Source organism: Strix aluco, chromosome 5 (assembly GCF_031877795.1).
Source record: "Strix aluco isolate bStrAlu1 chromosome 5, bStrAlu1.hap1, whole genome shotgun sequence".
Lineage (NCBI taxonomy): Eukaryota > Metazoa > Chordata > Aves > Strigiformes > Strigidae > Strix > Strix aluco.
Window position 1 is genome coordinate 66,333,641 of NC_133935.1, and position 14,683 is coordinate 66,348,323.

Here is a 14,683-nt window from a genome sequence, read left to right on the forward strand (position 1 = left end):
AGAGGCCTGATAAGTCAGAACATAATGGCACAGGCTTCAGTTCAAGAAAAGCGGGAAGGCAAAGCTTGCCTTACGTCATTTATGCAATGCAGCACTTCCGCAGGTCCGTCTACCCTGCTAACTTTAAGTGCTTGCTTAAGATCCATTAAGGTTTTGTCCTAGCTAATTTTGGGTAAAAATGGGGGAAGGTGGGGTGGTGTTTAGTCTTCTATTTTGCTTTGAGGAAGTACGGTGGAAAAATAGAAGCAGAAGGCTTTAATCCTGAAGTTTAACCTCTTCTTTCCCCCATCCACCCCATCCTGTGCTTCTGGTTAGATTGTCACTCACAAGTGTTTTGAGGGCAGTAGCTTGCAAGAGTGGAATATAACATTGCTAATAATGTCCTTTTCACATTGAGGAGCTCTAAGGAGATGCTGAGACAACTCAATAGCATATGAGGTTTTTTAAAAGCTGATATAATTTGTCTTTGACATAGAGAAAAATTCCTTCATCCAAAATTGTACTTGATGACTTTTGGGTGTTTTTTTTTAAAGGGACCTTTTATTTAGCTATAGTGATACTAAGTATATGATTTCAACTATGAGATCAAGTTACTGGAGTTATGATATGTGTCACTATAGCATTACATGCTAGTTTAAATAATAAATGCTGAGATAAACTTGTAGGGTAGTAGTAACAGATACCTGCTGTATGTAAATACAGCTGGAAACTGAAGACTGTATAGATCTCTACAGGCTAAAGGCAGAATCCCAAGCATGTGTAGAGCCTTTGGGCTGTACCTCTTTCAGATTAGGTCTTTTGTTTCCAGTGCAAATACGGGGGCTGAACTTCATCCTACACTTGTTGATGGTTATATTTTATTGGAAACATTTCAAACAATATTGTTAAAATACTGCTGTCCAAGATCTGTTAGCAGTTGTCTATTTTTGGTATGCATCATTCAGAAGGAAAGTTTGAAAGCCTTTCGTAGGTTTTGAAGATATTTACAATGAGCTCTTGTAAGCTTATTCAAACACTGTCTTGAAAACTTAGTGAGAGATGAAGGCTGATATGAGAGTCCAGTCAGAGGCAGGACACCTCTTAAGAGTGAGTATATGTGATAACGATAATTAGAAACAAGGCCTTGAAAGTGAGGTTGCAATAGGGAGAAAGGAGTTGCATGATGAATGTTACAGGTTAGGAGGAGGATCTTTGCAGCAGCATTGCTAGAAGGGATGGATGAAAATAAGTGAAGCAATAAAAAATGTTGCAGAGTGAGAAAGACCCTCAGAGGAGCAAGATGTTCTGCTATTAGCAATGAGGACACAATGGGGTTTGCAGCTACAAAGCTAAGGGAGATCAAGAATTCAAGAAATTTTGTGAAAGATACATGAAGGAAGATGGAAGAGTGTTTCTTAGCACTGGCCAGAGACACATTACTAGGGAGTTCATTGAGAGTGGTTTTGTTGGAGTACTAGGATAGAATGCAGATTGCTCGTCATTCCTTTGTCCAGTTTCATCCTGCTTATTTTCCAGCTATTGGAACAGTGTAGTTACTGACTTTGGAAAGAAAAGGGAAGTGTGATGGTAATTAGTGGAGCCAAGATTCCTATTTTAAATGGGAATGTCTAAGGATGCTTTTAATGAAGGAGACTGTATCAGGAAGGAGGTGTTAGTGGAAAAGAATGAGAAGGGCTGAGAATGGCTGTGATGGAGATCTCTGTGTAGGATGCTGTCACTAAGCCTGTGGAGTAGTTCGAGAGCAGATGAGAAACATCTGTGTGTGTGTGATGAGGGTGGTAGAGGGAATTGTAAGAATGGGGAAGAACAGGCAAGCTCAAGAAGTGGGGAAGACCAGTTTGTATTGTGCAAGCTTTCTTTCGGGAGGAATTAATTAGACCTTTTTAAGAGAGAGAGGGGTCTATGGGATGAAAGAGAGATGAGAGGCACAAGATGAGCCAATTGTGGCAGAAAGGCAGCAAGGATCATGGAATTACAGCCTTCTATGTGGCTGCAGGAATACATTAGCAGAATAAAAATTCCCTGCAGAGGGTATCCTCCATCCCTACTTCAATATGATTTGTTATAATACGCACCATCCTGACCACATGATGCAGCAGTAGCATAGCTAACTGCTTTCCTCTCCTGCCATTGGTCATGATTGTGATTGCAGTTGGCTAGGGGACACAGTCTCTGTTCCAGAGCCCTTGAAGTCTCAGGGCCTGGTTGCTTCAACACAGCTTTCTGAGGAGCTGTTTGCAATTTCAGAACCTATTAGCTAGTTGATACCAAAAATCCAGTATCATAGTTCTGTGGGTACAGTCAGGAAGGGAGAGAGCATTTCAAAACCCGTGTGTGAGCTAGGAACAAATTTATACCATTTAATATTTTGGTTGTTGTAGAGGGAGAAAATGGGAAATGTGAAGGAGAAGTGGGGGAGGAATAGGAAAAAGAAGGACAAGAATGTAAGTGAGATTTTGTCTTTTTAGGTTTATGTAATGCATCTGAAAGCACCGATATTTTTCATGTTAAACTTTATCTCAAGATTAACCGTGAGCATTTCTAGCTACAGCTTTAAAGCCCACCATTTATAACTACCTGGCAGTCTTTTTTTTAATGAAATGCTAAATAGAATACATTTGTCATTAGCAGTGTACTGGCTTAGTGGCAGCTGACAGATTTCCTTGTTTACATACTGACATTGGGCTTATAGGCTATCTAAAATACATTATTATTTTGGTATTCATGAGTTGGTTACATGTGCTGAGGAAGCTAACAGCTTATGACCCCATCCTTCTGTATGTTTTTCTCACAAGCATGATTTTAAATGCATCGCTCCCACTGATGTAAGCTGTACTGTCTATAACTTCACCTAGAAAAATGTGACTGCTCCTCTGTAAAGTTATTTGAATATTTAAGCCACTGTGGAGACATGGGATGGATGAGAAAATAAAGAATAGCTTGTGGATTCAGAGGCTGATACAGCATTTTTATGATCATGCTGTTACATTAAAAGAAGACTATTAATGTAAACATGGATAGCAATTATTTTTTAGTATTTTTCAGTGCTTAAAAGTATGTACATATTTTAGTGTTGGTTATGGAACAATTATGTTGCATATGTAAGAGGTATCTTGTGCTTTTATATTTAGATTTAGTGGTAAATAAATCTGAGATAATTGACAGTGATTGTACTAAAGCCAAAACAATTGATGTTAGTGCTCAGCATGGTGTGTTGGAATAATACCCAAGTGATGGGATGTAATTTTACAATACAATAACCTGTCATCATCAAGCAAAGGGTTTTTTCTCTAATGAGGAGATTAACATGTCATTTCAGAGCTGCCCATTACTTATCGTCCCATCTTTTGTCTTGCTATTATCTCATTTTTCTTTATGGTTTCCTTCTGATGCACATATATGTCATGATTTTTGAGGTTTAGTAAACAAACACACACTCTGTACCTTAAATTTAGCTCTTAGAGCGTAGAAATCACTGAGTTGAACTTGCATAAAGTAACAAAACATTTATAAAGAAGAAATGAACCATTTCCTGGGTTTACTTTGCTGCTTACCTTAAGCTTACTGTGGGTGGCCTTTTTCTGTTGTTCTTTTGCTGCACTGCCAATAGCTATTATGGTCCATTTTCTGGTATTGGATAGATGCTGTGTGTGCTTTTCTCAAGACTATTCTATACCTCAATAAAAAGTAGCTCTATTTTTTTTTTTTTTAAAAAGTTGTATTTTAAAAAAGAAGGCCATGGAGAAGACCCAGAAGACAAAGCTTGCAAGCTAAACCTTGCAGACAAAAACCAAAATCCATGTTATTCATGTGATGACTTTGATTCACTGACATGACATTTATGAGAAATGTAAAAAGGGTTGTCATTCACTGCAGTTGTGATGAACCCAGATTATATGATTAGGTACTAAAAAAATGTCCCAGGGCAGGGTTCCTGTGTGTCCCCCTTTTCTATCTTTCTTGCCAATGTGCAGTGCAGTGAGCACTGCCTGCCTCAATGCTTAGGTTTTCCGTCTGTTGACCCCTATTCTGTTCCTTCCCCTCAATGCTTGCTCACATAACACCCTTCTGCTGCTCTTACTTGTTTTTCTCAGGAATTCAGGGTCTTACAAATTAAGGGGACATTTGTCCACAAGGAGGTTCATGTCTCCTGCAATGCTGAGGTCTGTGGATAAGAGCTCAAAGTTGTGGCAGTGCTAAATATGTGGCAGAAATTCTGTACACTTTCCATTTTGTTTTCTGAATGTTACCTTCTTTCTTGCCAAAATCAGTAAAGTTCTGTTCATGTAAATCTGTATTTTGAGCATGAATTGCATTTTTAATTTGTTTTTTTCTCTTAACACTTACATGTAATGGGGAATCTCCACGTGCTCTGGAGGAATGTGACCCAGCAAAGACAAGAAATTTGTGCTGCAGTGAAAGAAATAAAAATAGAAGCCTGTAACAATATGGGGAAAACCCAGACCCAGTGTCATTGTCACATGGAGCAAATTTAATGTTCTGCTTGTGTACAGCATTCTCTCTGAGTCTGGTATAGTGTGTCCAACCAGTTGTCAAACTTCTGATGATGTAACAGCCTTGCAAGCTGGGACATTGAATTATATAAAATAAATTGGAAAAGTTAGTCTTCTCTGTATTTTTTGCACTTAACCCCAAATGAATCACTTAGAATAAGTATACCTCATTATGTGTACATGTGTAAGGCTTCCAGAAGCATAAAATCACACTTTGTAGACAACCAAAACCTCATGGTTCTCTGGGGTGATGGGGATGGAATATTGGCAGATATAGGTAACCTACAGCAAATGGGGAGCTCGCTGCAGGCACAAGACTGGCACCACATACAACCAGCTTGGGTCATGCCTTCTTTCTGCACCAGCTAGACCTGCGCTGTCTCCAGGAATGAAGAGAACTCACTAGACCGAACGCTGCATTCAGGTTGAACTTTTTTCAGGCATTGTGGGTATTAATGTGCTCAGCTAAGAAGCCCTCTCTGAGCTCAAAGCATTAAGAAATTCAGGGACTGGCTGTAGTCCAATTGGACCAGTTGATCCCAGGAAGAGTTCTTCCTACATTGGATACTGGATTTTCCTAAATAGGATATGAGTTGGCTCCATGTGTGATTTGTTATATTGGGCTCCTGCAAGTGGCGCTCCAGCTACGGAAGCAAATTTGATCGTGAAGGCTAAATAGCCATAACTGAGTTGTGTGCTCCTAATCCCCCAAGCTCTGAAGGGTCTGAGCAGGCTGCACACGTGAATGGCCTGTCTGTCCAGTATTACTGCTCTGCAACCACAGAGGATAAACTGTCTGTGGATACTAGGGACATGACTGTATGTACAGCCATGTTTATAAACATCAGCTACTAAAAATCCATGCCCCATGAAAAGTCATGAAATTAGCATGACGCTGTTAAAATCCTGTGCCTTCTGCCTCCTGAGTTTTTGGACTGCATTAGCTTCCAATGTTAAAACTTTTCTCTGAAACTTAAGAACTGGGAAAATGTGCATATAAATAGAGATTCATATTTCATCTAGGGGAACTTCAATAGGATTATTAAATATAGGACTTGGCAACACTGAAAAGGTAGGCCTAATTTAAGCGATGATTGAAAATTACACAAAACAAAGTCTCTAATCTGTGTAAAAGTGATGCCATCGCTGTAAGTAGAGTGATGGCTTTTTATCCTTGATCTTGGAAAGGACAGACAGCAAAAAATGTGTCATAACTGCGAAGGGTTCTGGGTCAAGAATGATTATATCTGAAAAAGCTATTGCCAAGATTGTTACAAAGTTGTTTCTTGTAAATTAAAAAAATAGTAATAACTGTGTTAATTTTAAATTATGATAGAAAGTCTGTCTGAAGTGGTGTTCCCATATTCTATTGAGGCACATGAGCATACTGCTTAATGATGATGTCAGAAATACTGACTGACAATATGCACTTAAAATGCCACTGATTTTCACTGCCTACAACAAATGAAATGCGAACAGTAAAGAATAGAGATGGGAGATGATACCCCTTTGCAAGTATCAAAGTTTATCTCCATGGTACTATTCTGTCCAGCTACATGAGGTAACATTGTAATCAGAGGTAAAACAACTCAGAATAAGTAGTTTCAAAGAAACTCGGGAAACAGTAGCTGAACACTGGAAGGATGATTTGTTTCCAGGTATGAGTATAGACCAGGTATTAAACGCAAGTGGCTGGCCAAAGCTGAAGCCTGTGGAGAATAACCTTGCAAAAGAAAAAGGCGTAAGTTGCCAGCAGTTGTTTGTGAGGCAATGCAAACACCAGGAGACTGGCAGAAAAGCCGTCTCCAGTTGATGCGGAGGTGGGGAAGGTGCAAGTTGGGTGTCGTGCAGGGTAAGGGAAGGTGAGGGCCTCTAACCTTTTTCTCCTGCTGTTAAACTAGTTAAGAGCATGGGTTGTTTGGTTTGTTGTTTTTTTTTTTTTTTTTTTTTGAAGAAGCTGTTTTGAATCATTTTAGTTGGGCTGGTTACAGGCCCCCAAGGAAGGGTTTGCAGGTGTCAAGCACAAGTGGGTCCATATTGTTGCCGTGACTGGGACCAGAGATGTCCTATCCAGGGACTAGTCTGAAAGCTGAACATTCTTGGGGAAATCATGTAGAAAGGGAAGCAGTTTATCCTGCCACCTAACAGTTTACTCAGGGAACGATTCAGGGGACAACCCAGATTGCAGTTATGATGATATAATAGCAAGAGGGGGAGACAGAGTCTAAATTAAGAAGCGTTAAGTCTACACAGGGAGGAATGCAGGCAGCGGCCTGCTGCTTGCAAAATGTGATCACAGGGGCAGTAGCAGAGATCACAGATGCAAGTCACCCTTGAATCTGACAAACCTGAGAGCTCAAACAATGTGAAATCTATATTTTGGAATGCTTCACTGTTAATAACTTGAATTATGAAGATGGTAAACCAGGCAAGGAAAGAGACGGAAGTTTTTAGCTCGGATTATCATTTGGTACGGTTTCTTGACTGCGGAGGAGCTCATTTAAACCAAGTCAGTCCGTGGCCTGTGCAGCTTCAAGTCATGATTTCTCATTGGAGGTCCCAGGACTCAAGTGGCCGTTTTGTTTTCTCTTTCTTTTATTCGTTTCTCTCTCCTTACATGTTTCCATCCTGGGTCTAAAAATCTGCTGTCATAAGAATTACTGAAGCCAAAAAAACAGGGCTTTGTACCATCTGAAAACTTTGCAGCCTTGACTCATATGGAGGGTAAAAAGCAAACTGTCTTAAAGATCAGTGGTTTTTAATCCACTGAAACCCAAATTTGAACTTAGCATTGGGAGGAGTGGGATGTTTATCACGATAACGGGATTTAAAACCTAATTCCTCCTAGCCTTGTGTAATGTACACAGTATTTCACAGACCAGTACAAACATGAGTGGGAAGGCTTGTGAATTACTAGAAGAGCCAAGTTGTTAAGCACAGACTGCTGTTTTGGGCAATGTTATTTATTTATCTGGACAAACATTTCCTTTTCCACTGGAAAAAAGCTGGAAAGGATAGAGAAAGTATGTGTTTATGAGACTTGGTGGTGTTCTCCAGTGGCTTCATTGGCCAGGATTACACACAGGGCAATTATATCTAATCTTTGTTACATTAACAGCTAAGCATTGGCTTCCTTTTTATTTCTTCAAATTTACTTGTGCAACCTTCATGTTGTTTCTGTGGCCAGTCATGTGGAATTTAAGATATGTCTATTGTCAGTTCTTCTCGCACTGTTCATTCCTTGAGTTGCTCCATGTATTTGAGCAACACAGCGTCCTCATATCCTGAATAACTCTGTCCCTACCCTACTGTCAGAACAAGTATCTCTGTCATATCCCTTCCACCCACTCCTCAGAGTGAGACCAGTCGTCTTCTTCCTGTGCTTGCTTTCTTCTCTTGGGGAATGCCCTTCCTGAGGTGTTCAGCAAAGCCACAACCCTGTACACCTTTAAAGCTTTCCTGAAGATCCACTTCTGTGGTGCTTGCAAGAAACTAGCTAAGTAATCTGCTTATCTATTTCATTTATCTCATGAGTGACTCACTCCTTCCATGGTGCCTGCAACAAACTGTTTGATTAAATCTACTTACTCTTTCTCTGTTTTTATCAAATAAAAGTGTTGCTGGATGTATACCCTGCATTGGCCTTTGCAGAGGTTGGGTGAATTCTAGGATAACTGGATCACGATCACCTTTTGGATGCCACTCTGGTCTTCCTGCCCATTTGTTGCTTGTATCCTTTGTTGCTTCTCATTAGAAACATAACTTGTCTTCCAGCTGTCTGCAAATAAAGAGGCTTTGCTCTTCACTTGGCTCTTCATAACTTTAGAAGAGCACCAAATATGTGTAGGAGTCCACCTACTTGGAGCTGATTATAGGCTTGGTGTATTAGTTTGGGAGCTACTCCAGGCACGGTCAATGGTTTTTGTCTCTAGCAGGTATCTCCTACTACAATTTGCAGGACTGTCTAAAACACTGTTCATAAGGAGCTAATAGCATTTCATGTGACCATTGATTGTTGTCATCCTACTCTGTGCATTTTTCATGTTATCTAATTTTCATGTTTGTAACTCTGAAAAAGCACTGTAGGATGTGTGTGAAGGTTCTCAGCTTGCTAATGCTCTCTAGCAAGCATAGATAGTGTTATCCACACTTTAAACAGGGAAATTTCAAGGTATTTTGATTGAACACAATTTTAACTGAGTGGATAAGAGTAACAATTTAAAGAAAATATTCTTTTCTTCATAAGAGAAGGTAGCAAACTGCATCTTTTTATAACTGTACTGTGTAATGTCATGACATACAGGGATCATTTTTATTCCTGTGCTGCATAACAGGCAGCATTTATTTGTGGCTTGTTATGCTTGTCATGTCTTTCTGATGCACAAAAAACAGTGGGTCTCCCTTTTGTGCAAATGGTGAGGGGTATTTAGTGTCCTCTTCAGTGGGGCATCTCCATCTGTATGAAGTTAAGCACATGCTGTGTGTCAGCAGTATCTGTGGTCTGCAGTGTACCCCGTGTTCACTTGTTACCAGAATTTCCCAAGGAAATGGTATGGCCTTGGCTACGTCAACATCCTGTTTTGATACCAGTTTTGTGACATTATCGTCTAGCAAGCTAATGGTCACATAGGTAATTAATATTGCTAGGCACAATGTCAGTGTTCCTCTAATTAGTAAAGACTTCAGTTTGTTCAGCAAGACCCAGAGTGAGCCTTGCCTTGGAGCTGGAGGCTGGGGCTGCACTAATGGAGCTAATTCTCTGGTTACTTTTCCTGCCATATGGATAAGGGTTACCTGGGGACGAGTCCTGAACATTATCGTAAGAGTTAGTAATTTGCTAGATGGAAAACAAGGGAACTGTCTTCGAATACTCAGTTACTGCTGACTAGCTCCCCCAGTTGTAGTCCCTGAGTAGAAGGTGAAAGAGGGCAAAGGAGGGAGTAAGAGACCCCAGGAGGGTACAGGTTTCTCCAGTGAACTACCTGAGAGCTTTGAATTAGAACATGCCATCGACGTGGACTTTTTTTCCTTTTCTAGTTCAGCGTATGATACCAAAACAAGACAGAAGGTGGCAGTAAAAAAGCTTTCAAGACCTTTTCAATCACTTATTCATGCGAGGAGGACCTATCGAGAGCTTCGGTTGCTTAAGCACATGAAGCACGAGAACGTAAGTGGAGAGTGAGTTCTTTCCCTTTGGATTTTTATGTCGAAAGTTTGCAATATAGGCTTAATTTCAGTTAGGTACAATCTCTTTCAAAAAGTATATACAGCTCTCTAGCTGCCCAAGGTACCTGGACCTAGCCATCTTACATGTAGTGAAGTCACTGGGCTTTAAAGTAGAGACTTTCAATAAAAGCCTGCCTTTTTATTGAAAAATGATCTAATTTCATCTCGAAGATGCAGATAATGAAATCCAAAACAAGTGATCCTACTCTTCTCTAACTAAAGTAATGAGAATGTTCTGCTCGCTACTGTTGGATACTCTTGAAACATCAGTCCAGGGAAAATGAGAACCTCAAACCTGCTTTTTCTGAATTTGCATTCTGTTGAGAAATTAAGGGCAGATACTCTCATTGAAATTAACAACAGTGTAATATCTGGATGAAAGATAATAGAACTTCAGGCCCCAAATCATTGAGCAGTATTCTAAACTTACGTGGCAAAGTTGATTTCAGTGGGAGTATCCACCTACTTAAAAGTAACTTGATGAATTGAAGCCTGAATAAAAAACAGTGGATTGAAAAGTATCCTGAAGAAAAAATCCTAAAAAAGTTAAATAACAACAGAACAAGATAACCCATGAAATTGTGCATAATCTTAAGTATAACAAGTGTATAAGCTGTGTGTCAGCTTTTCTGTAATAAGACATTACTTTTCCTGCCTTTATTTCTGATTGTCTAAAGTCTTATTGTAATTATTTTTTGTAATTAATATCGTTTTCTGTTGATCATGGGGATAGCTGAGGCTATACCTGTATAGACCACCTACTGTGCCACTTGTACTAAGTTTTCAGGAGACTATATGTCATGCTTTTGTAAGTTTCATCCCAAAAGTGCTAAGCACTGTCAATAGTAGTTATGTGTTGCTTTACAGATTTGTAAAAATAAAATGTCAATTCCCTCATCTTTCAGGTTATAGGATTGCTAGATGTTTTTACACCTGCAACATCAATAGAAAATTTTAATGAAGTGTAAGTACAATTTTTAAATCATTTTGACTAGTTAGTAAGTAAGTACCATTCTGGTTTTGAAAAGGAAGCATGTATTTTTCTAACAGACTTGCAGCCACAGTTAGCTTTGTGAAGAACACCAGTAAAGCTTTTTGCAGCTTTTCCATGAAAGAGAAGGCAGGAGGATGGGCCTCATTTTTGTACTTTTTTGAATGATAATTAATAAGATTATAGGGATATGGTAAATGGCTTGATGCTGCATAAATGCCAGTAAACTTAAAACTTTTTCAGTTCAATTATGTGTTAGCTGTAGATTATTTTTTCATAGCTAGATGGGATAGTTCAGGAATGCAGGAAAGTATTCTGTTGGTTAACTGAGACAAGGTGAATTTAGGCTAGATTCCTGACTAACCTAGGACTAGGTGTATTTTGGTGTTACTCATATGATTTATGCTGAGTTCATCTTGGTTTACATCGTGTATAAGCACTTAAGTAAACAATATAGCACAAGAAATAGTAGTTAATATATTTTTACCTCCATGGAAATTAGTGGCCAAACCACTTTGACTCTGGGGCAAAATTACACAAATGAGAACTGGGTATGATAGATGCAGACTTCTGTCCCAGCATTGTTTTTGGAAAAGACATTTCTGTGAAATTTGTTAAAAAATAAAACTTCCAGTGGGGGCAGGGAGGGAAGTTATGCAAAACACTCTTATTTCAACCAATACAGTGTTAATCTCCATCATCAGATATTCCGGGGCCTTGCAGGTGCTGTAGTTTTGGTGCCTCAGGCTTTCACTTTGATGTTGGGTGAGGCTTCCTATTCATCTCAAAATATGATGTGTTCTCCCCTCACTGAACTACGGTAGTGTGTCGTGGGGAAAACAGAGATAAAAGCTTTTAATGTACTGTAAGGATTTTTCTTCTTCATGATATAAAATCTCATAGCTGTAATTCCATTATTAAAGCTCATATCTGATTTCAAGGGCATAAACTGTTTGTTAGTAGAGCATGGAAAAAGAACCTACATGGGAGTGTGTAGTTACTCTTTAGATGTGCTGCTTTTAGAAGGATTTACATTCTGCCATTCTTAAATGAGGTGTGTTTCTTTGGTTTTTTTCTCTGTGTTTTATTTTCACAGGTATCTTGTGACAAATTTAATGGGTGCTGACCTGAATAACATTGTGAAGTGCCAGAAGTTAACGGATGACCATATACAGTTTCTCATCTATCAGTTACTTCGAGGTCTTAAGGTACTGGCTGAATGTAGGAGTTTTAGAGTCAGCAATGTAGTAACAACTGGTTCATTGCAGTGACAGTACTTAAACACTTTTTTTTTTATGTCTTAAGAGTGTGCAGATAGCAGCAATCATTTCAGAAATTATCAGATCATTTTTCTAACCAGAAATAGAACCCCAAGTCTGCCAGTGTTTACATGCACAATACATGTGAATACTCCCCTTGAACATTAACTTGAGATCAGTGTCTATTTAAGTTACTGCTGAAGAAGAATCACTTGCTATATAGTGTCTCAAGTGAACATGTTCTGTAGCACAGTGTGTGTTTTAGACACTTCACCTGTCACGAGAAGGTAGTGAAAAAACTTCCCGAAGAATGTGAAATTGATAAAGAATGATACGGCAAGTAACTCACGTTTGTGCTTTGAAAGACATGTAGTTTGAAAAACTACAGCCCTCATTTTTGAAGAGAGTGTCACATGTGAAGAGATAACCAACTTAGTTGGGTTCTTCGGGAAATTTCTGGAAGTAGAAGTTTATCCTAGCAATGTATGATGTTGCACATGATCACCTAGGATTTACTCTGCCTGTAAAGTCATTGTTTCCTTCAATCATGTCAGTGGAAATTTATACAATTAGACAACACGGGTGATTGGCAATGAAACTTTAACAAAATTTCCTTCTGAAAGAATTAAAATATGTATCATTTTGCTGACATTAAACATATAAGTCTCTATAATGGGAGAAGATATAGAAAATGCTTCCCATTACTAGGTGATAAGCATTTTCTCAGACCAGTGTTGATTTTCCCAGGCATAAGCAAAAACAAAAGAGATGGGTCAGCTGCTTTAGTAGCTAACTTAACAGTAACTGATATTTTAGACATGCAAAATAACTGTATATTTGAAAGCAAGCTATGGTAAATGCTGGCTCTGAAATATACTTATTACATGATTTTCAGCAAGTCACCTTGTGCCCGAGACAGTAATTCTTATGCATGCATGCAGGTTCTGTCAATTTAAGTGCAGATTTTAGTGACTAAAAATTGCAGAACTAAGTCCTTAATTGCTTTGTCTCATTTACTTAAGTTAATAGCTTAATTAGGAAGATGGATTCTGGAGTTAATTATCCAGCTTGGAGTTTCAAATATAAGGCTATGTTGTGTCAGAGCTAAATAATAGTAAGAGTTGTGCTCTGGAGTGAATATTAATTTCAGAAATGCACTCAGGTGCGTTTCTGGCTCTGTTTCAAATGGGAGGGGTTGATGGTGGCTCATCTCTTCTGGAATTGAAATTCTCACGTCTCATTAGTCGAAGAACATTTGATTGTATATAACTCCTCGCTTACATCTACGCTGGAGTCATTACAACATGTATTTGCATATCTGAGTAAGCTTTGGGCTCACTGGTAGGTGTGTTCAGCAGTATGAAGCACAGGCTTCACGCCCTGCAGAAGCTGTCTGAGCAGACAAAGCGTTAACGTGGAGCTGCATGGTTTTGCAGGCTCCTGAGCTGGCTGGTAGAGGCACCAAGAGGAGAGGAGCTGTTGTCATTGTCTCAGCAGAGCAGGGACACAGCTCCTTCTGTCACCAGCGGTGGTTGGGTTTCCTCTTCGTTCAGTTGCTCGCGGGTGTTGTGAGGAGAGCTCGGGGTGACCATGCCTTTCTGATAAACCATGTGTAGGTCTGGAGGAAGAATAATGCCCTTGTGTTTTCTTTGGGTTTTCCCTGATGATACACAGGTTTTGCATGTAATCTCTGCTCCTAAAAAAGAAGATGAATTCACCTCTAGAGAATAAAGAGAAGGTTTTCAAGGTCTTGCTGATCCTGGTCAGTAAGGTCATAGATAGACTGGCTGTCAATCCTAACAAGTGAATGATGGGCAATTACAGAGTGAGGTTTTCTCAATCTTTGAGTTTTAATGTTTTATTAAAATAGCAGAGACACTAAATAACCACTGAAATACTGCTTTGGGTCCCTGCTTTGAAAGCAGTAATGCTGTGGCTTAGGTGGGTATTTTGGTCACTAAGCTGTCCCAGAGCATGAGTATCTCTCGCCTACATTCAGTGTTCATGGTATGGGAAGGTGACACATCATCTAGGAGTCAACCATACTGCTCCCTAGGCCACTGACTTCACTGAGCCACTAGCTGATCAACACAGACATCCAGATAAGACTGGAACAAATTCCAAATTGTTAAGAAACTTTCAACAGAAGAATCACTGCAAGTGCTATCTTTTATGTTAGAATCTAGTCTTCATGGTTACCTTTCTTGAAATATCCAGCTGTGGATAAAACAAAACAAAACAAGGAGGCTTTGAAGTTTGTCATACCTCTGTTTGATCTGAAAATGTAGTGTGACGTAAGTCTTTTCTGTATATAAAACAATCAGTCTCAGAAGTGAAAAGATAAGACAAGTGACTTACCTTCCTTCACCTTTAACTTCAAATCTTACCTTTTTTTTCCCTTCTTGTTTCACAGTATATTCACTCAGCTGGAATCATCCACCGGGTGAGTTCACTCATTGCGATAACAAAAATGAATGGAGTGTATCCCTCTGTGCATTAAATGTGTTACTAAGACATAGTTATATTGTAAAAGGTTAAAATTGTACTTGACTAACTCTATCTGTTCTGCTACAGGATCTGAAGCCCAGTAACCTAGCCGTAAATGAAGACTGTGAATTGAGGGTAGGTATGCTGTTGTAATGAAGAATGTCATAAAAGCTCTCAAGATGACAGTTTTCTGAGAAAACATTAGC

The 14,683-nt window shown here is 39.2% G+C and overlaps 1 protein-coding gene across 2 annotated transcripts in view; it reads left to right on the plus strand.

Moving 5' to 3' along the window:
* Positions 1-14,683, plus strand: part of MAPK11 (mitogen-activated protein kinase 11) — a 50,079-nt gene that overhangs the window by 21,145 nt on the left and 14,251 nt on the right. For both annotated transcript variants that reach the window (XM_074827667.1, XM_074827666.1), the window contains exons 2-6: positions 9,552-9,681; positions 10,646-10,704; positions 11,828-11,939; positions 14,404-14,433; positions 14,565-14,612. In XM_074827667.1, the coding sequence (XP_074683768.1) occupies positions 9,552-9,681; positions 10,646-10,704; positions 11,828-11,939; positions 14,404-14,433; positions 14,565-14,612 (379 nt within the window). The remainder of the gene's footprint in view (positions 1-9,551; positions 9,682-10,645; positions 10,705-11,827; positions 11,940-14,403; positions 14,434-14,564; positions 14,613-14,683) is intronic.